The sequence below is a fragment of the Echinops telfairi genome, unplaced genomic scaffold (assembly GCF_000313985.2).
Source record: "Echinops telfairi isolate 266 unplaced genomic scaffold, ASM31398v2 ScPeMD7_2;HRSCAF=8, whole genome shotgun sequence".
Lineage (NCBI taxonomy): Eukaryota > Metazoa > Chordata > Mammalia > Afrosoricida > Tenrecidae > Echinops > Echinops telfairi.
This window is the reverse complement of record NW_022103898.1, coordinates 76993989-76999843: the sequence shown is the minus strand read 5'-3', so window position 1 is coordinate 76999843 and position 5855 is coordinate 76993989. Positions and strand designations below refer to the sequence as shown.

Sequence of the window (5855 nt, the reverse complement as noted above, 5' to 3'; positions counted from 1 at the left end):
GGTCTTTCACAAGAACCGTGTTCCCCTTTTGGTAAATAGCAACATTCTCTGGTCTCACTGCTGAGATTTGTCTTCAATCTCACAGTAGATACAGTTAAAAAAAAGCTGCTGCTGTATTTAAAAAATTTTTTAAATACTCATTTTTAAAATGGTACTATTCAGTCCAAACATTTTTAAAAGACAGTTCTTGCTATATTCCTGGATTTTCCCTCCCACTCCCCTTCTCTAGCCCAAAGGTCTCCTTTCCTAGTTACTGTCTTCTCTGAAATAGATGGGCTGGCAACGTTAATGCTTCTCATTGCTCTAGCTCTATTAAAATGCAGAAGTCTCTTTTCTTCTCTAAAGCCCGGAGTACGAACTTTGGTCTCTTTCCCCAGACCCTTCACCCCAAGGTCATTTTCATCTCCCACAGCAAATGAGTTTTCAAACAGTCCAAATTCTTGCTTAAACATCAAAGCTTAACCCTGATGCCCATGCACGAGAGAATGTGGTCTCACTATAGCTACCTCCACCAAATCCTTCCCTCTCCCACAAAGACAAGTGAAAGGAGAAACCACACACCCTATTTCCACACATTGGGAAAGAACAGATATACGGGAAGTATTGCCGCAGCATCGTAGAAACCTTTATTAAACAATACCAAAATGTGAAGCTACTAAATAAGAGGGGGAGAAGCTACTGTGTATGGACATATCCTCCATCTAGGTCCAGATAATTCTGGAAGTGGTATTTTCATCTAACTGTTCCTTGAAGGCCCCAGTTTGCTTCACATGTTACTTGCATGCTGCTGTGGTGTGGGAGCTAAGCCACAGACACCTCAAATATCAGTAGGGACACCTGTAGTGGGTAGGTTTTAGCAGAAGGCTAGGACGAAAGAGGTGGAAGTCTAATTCTGAAAAAAAAAAACAACAAAAAAAAACAACACCGCCTCACGAAACCCTAATGAACAGCAGTGGACCACTGCAGATAGCCTCGCCTTTCTCTCCAGAAGCGGCCAGCTGGTTCGAACCACAGACCTCAATGAGTAGCCCCCTATGCCTATGCCGAAGAGGTCCACTGGTGAAAAACAAGGCTCCGGGAATTGATGAAATGACCATGGAAAGGCTTCAACAAACGGAGGCCGCACTGGCGGTGCCCACTAGCCGTCAAGGCTAGTCATTTGGACGACACCTGGCCAGCCGAGAAGAGGTCCCTATTTGTGCCACTCAAAAGGGTGATCCAAATGAATGCGGAGATGATCAAACAGTATCATTAATTTTATACACAAGGAAAATTTTGCTGAAGATAATTCAAAACCAGCTGCAGCAGTACTTCAACAGGGAGAGGCCAGAAAATCAAGCAGGCAGGATTCAGAAAAGGATAGGAAACAAATCATTGCTGATGTGAAAGATGGGAATACCAGAAAGATGTTTACTTGTGTTTTATTGACTATGCAAAGGTATTCCACTGTGTGGATCATAACGAACTATGGATAATATGAAGAAGAGGAACTTCAGAACATTTCACTGAATCCCATGCAGAACCTGTACGTAGACCAAGAGGTAGTTGTTTGAACAGAACAAAGGGATATGGCATGGTTTAAAGTCAGGAAATGTTGTATCCTTTCATCAAACTTATTCCATCTGCATCCTAAGCGTGTAATCTGGGAAGAATGTGATGGTTAGGGAGTATGTCAACTAGATATTCTTCGCTGGGGTGGAGTCAAAACCTGCAGCCTGATGGCATCTCCTTGATATCACGTCTTTTATATAAGAGCAAGAGGAACAGAGATGATCTCTTTGCCACTTCGCCTTCCTCCTCACTAGGGCTCTGTGTCTACCTTCAGAGGCGGTCCCACATGGGCCCATCACACGTGAGAGCCATGGGCGCACTGCCACGCTTCCACTAACCTTGGATCTACGAGACTGCACCAACAGGCGTGTGATCTCCCTGCTGTTGGCCTGCAGCTCCAGAGTCTGAAGAGGGTCCAGCTAGCAATGGATCTGCGGACTTGAGTTGGGCAGGGCTGGATTGCCTTCTTCACTGAAAGTGGCTTTTTGACTTAAAGTTCTTTCTTGTACATAGATGAATGTCACTGATTTGTTTCTCTGGACAACCTGGCCTCACAATGCAACGACACGGAGAATGAGGTGTCACTGTTGGAGAATGGCTCATTAATAACTTGTGATAGGCAGATGGCACAATTTTGCTTGCTGAAAGGTAAGAGGGCTGGAAACATTGAGGAAGACAAAGACTACAGCCGTGAGGACGAATGACAACTCAATACAAAGAAAACAAAAATCTTCACGAGTGGACCAACAGACAACAGCATGACAAAAAGAGCAAAGATGGACCTTATCAAGAATTTCAAAACAAAAGTTTTTTTCATTTGACGAGATTCCACAGTCAACGCCATAGAAGCAAGTCGAGAAATCAGACATGTCGCATGATGCAAAACTGCTGATGCACAAGATCTCGCGAAAGTGTTGAAGAGCAAGAATGTCATTTTAGGGTGAAGGTGTGCCAGCCCAAAGCCCAGGACTTTTCAATCACCTCATACGCACGTGACGGTTGAACAATGAATAGTGAAGAGTACGGAAGAACTGATGCATCTGAATCACTGTGTTGGTGAAGAATACTGAAAGTCCCACTGCTTGCCCCAGTAACTCTGTCTTGAAGAAGTGCAGCCAGAATGTTCCTTAGAAGCAAGGATGGTGAGACTTGGCCCTACATACTTTGGATATAGTATCAGTCCCTGGAAAAGGGCACCTTGGTAGAAGGTCAGTAGAAAAGAAGAGGACTTCCAACAGACGGAGTGACACAGTGGCTGCAGCAGTGGACTCAGAGCAACACTGTGACGATGGTGTAGAACGGGCAGTGTCTTGCCCTACTGTACGCGGGGTCTTTATGTGTCAGAACTAACCGGATGGCACCTAACAACAGCATAGCAATTTCACAAGTTCACGGTTGTCGAATCTACTAGTTTTAAAGTCATACAACATTATTTTCATTTCATTTTTCTAGCAATTATATTTTACAAGTGATTTTGCAAGACTATTGCCCTGCAATGATGTTCAGAGCTTCACACATTTACTCATCCTTTTAAGCCCTGGTGGCCCTGCCAGAAAAGTACTGTTCACAAGTTCAAATCAACCAATTGCTCCATTGGAGTAAGATGAGGCTATCTGGTCCCTTAAAGATTTATAGCCTGCAGCTCATTTTATTTGACCGTGCATATAACGTTTAGAGGACTCCAACTGGGGTATTGCTCAGTGTTGCCATTCTCCTTGCTATAAGAGAGCCATGTCAGAAGCAGGAAAGGAGAAAATTTCGGGACCATCAAGAAAGAATAGCCATTAATAGAGCACATGTGAGGTCCTGTATGTGCTGATGGCGGCACCAGAAATATCAGGGGCTACAGTACTGAGAGCAAAGAAAGACACTGACACTGTGAGGCAGAGCAGTGGGGAGGTTTCTGAGCCCACAGATAAAGGCAGAAGCCAGACTACAATATTGCTATGAGGACCAGAGAGAAGCATTTGGCTGCTGGGGATCAAAGACTGTATGGATGTTTTCTGTTAACTTCCCTAATAAGTTGTTATAATTGCAATCATAATAATAATAAAGATATGTAGCCTGGGAAACCCTATGCAGGGTCACTATAAGTCAAAATTATGAGCTAGATGGGAGTGGGCTAGTCTATGCTTCAGGACCCCCGGTGGTGGCACTGTCAGAAGCAGGCCCTCTACCCGCATACAGGTGTGGTCTTGGAACCCCAGCAGCTCTCCGCAGCCCTCGAGGGTTGCTGTGGGTGACCATCAACTCAGGGCAGTGTGTGTGTGTGTTTTGACGGTGCAGTCGGCTAAGCATTGAGTTGTTCACCACAAGGTCGGTGATTCGAACCCACTAGCAGCTCCTCAGCCCTATAGAGGGTGGTGAAAGAGGATATTTCTTTTTAATCTAAGAAAACTTAAACTGAGGTAACGGGAGGGGGCTCGCAGGAAAGGGACTTTGCTGAGGGGCGGACGGTCCAGGGAACAGAACCCAGGCACAGGCCATGCTCTCCTGGGACGAAGGGAGGAGGGGGAAGGAAGTAATCCATCCCGGCTCTGGCCGACGCACCCTTTCCCCGGGGTCCGCGCTGCACGCGGGAAATCCCAGGGGCGCTCCCGTTCGGCTTCAGGGGCTCAGAGCCCCTCGCCATCGGCGCCCGGCCCCGGGGGAGCAGGCAGCGCGGTGCAACCCCGGCCCCGGAGCCCCGAGGGGAAGGTAAGCCCCGTCTAACGGAGGGTGCTGCCTTCACACCGGAGCCCCGGCAGCGCCGCAAGGACCCCGACCCCGCCGACCCGCATACTCACCGGGTCCCGCGGGCTCCCAGGCGCCCGGCGTCCGCCTGCAGCCCCGCCTGCCCGGCCGACTTTCCCGCCACCGCCGGCGTGGGCGGGGCGAGCTCGGCGGTCCACGGGACCTCGGGGCGGGGGGCGGGGAGCGGCCCAAGGACGGCGAAAGGAAGCCCGTGCACCGACCGTGTGCTTTGTTGCGGGGAACCCTGCTTTGAGCGACAGCACCAAGCGCTGTGGGAGCTCTGCGAGCTTAAAACTGCAGGAGCTGGGGTCGTTTCCAGTGGCTTGTAAGCACCCTCCCCCTTTAGTCCAGTGGACTCGTCCAAAGTCGACCCGGCCGGAAAGGGAGGCTTGATCACGGGGCGCGCAGAGACGCGGAGGGCCGTCTTTGCAGGGGACGTGTCGAGCTAGTAAAGGAAGCCTGGTGGCGCGTGGGGTCAAGCTCGGCAGGGGGGCCCGACAGGGGCTTCCTGGGGGGCTCTGCTCCCCAGATTGCGTTTTCTGCTCCGCAGGCTCAGCGCGGGCAGCCCTGGGGCGGCACTGCTTATGCACTGGGCGGCTCCCGGCTTCCAAACCACCAGCCGCTGGGGGGGTTGGTGAGCCGAGAGAGTTACCTGTTGGGTGACCCGCAGGGGCAGTTCCGCCCCGCCGTCACTTAGTCCACCCTCGCAGGGTCCCTGTGAGCCGACATCGACGCCGGCGCATGGGTCTCCCGACTCAGCGGTGGACCGGTCTTCCCATAGAGGCCTGTCCTTGCTGTGAATTCTCTGTGCAGAGGACAGCTGTTCGCAGCCGCCCATACGTCCAGCCAGAGCTGGTGGTGCCAGTAGTTAAAGTGTTGGACCGTAACAGACATTGGAAGGAGGGTCAAGTCCACGCAGAAAACCCTCACGGCCATCCCCTGTGGTTTCCAAGACTGTAACTGTTCATGGGAATTGAAGCCCAGTCTTTCTCCCTCGGAGCCGCTGGTGGGTTTGAACTGCTGACCATGCAGACCCCAGCCCAACCACTACTCCGCCAGGGCTCCATAGTCCACCAAGAGGCAGCCCCCAAGAAAGGTCTGATGTATCCCCTTACAGAAGGGTTGTGGGGAGGAGACTAGTCAGGGTGCAGGGTAGCAACGATGAAAGATACAACTTTCCTCTATTTCTTAAATGTTTCCTCCCCCCACCCGCACTATCATGATCCCAATTCTACCTTACAAATCCGGCTAGGCAAGAGCATGTACACTGGTACAGATAGGGAACCCAGGATAGATGAACCCCTCAGGACCAGTGGTGAGAGTGGCAATACCAGGAGGGTGGAGGGAAGATGGGGTAGAAAGGGGGAAACGATTACAAGGATCTACATATAACCCCCTCCCTGGGGGATGGACAACAGACAAGTGGGTGAAGGGAGACGTCAGTCAGTGTAAGACATAAAATAATAATAATTTTTAAAATCATTTTATTATTAGGGGCTCATACAACTCTTATCACAATCCATACACACATCAATTGTGTAAAGCACATTTGTACATTCATTGCCCTCATC

At 50.0% G+C, this 5855-nt stretch overlaps 1 protein-coding gene across 1 annotated transcript in view; it reads right to left on the bottom strand.

Annotated features, from left to right (window-relative positions):
* TIMELESS (timeless circadian regulator) overlaps positions 1-5122 on the bottom strand; it is a 22869-nt gene extending 17747 nt beyond the window's left edge. The window contains exons 1-3 of the mRNA XM_004700550.2: positions 4937-5122; positions 4338-4447; positions 4102-4259 (exon numbers count right to left, since the gene is read on the bottom strand). Of these exons, the coding sequence (XP_004700607.2) occupies positions 4102-4259; positions 4338-4447; positions 4937-5122 (454 nt within the window). The remainder of the gene's footprint in view (positions 1-4101; positions 4260-4337; positions 4448-4936) is intronic.
* Between the last annotated feature and the right edge of the window lie 733 nt (positions 5123-5855).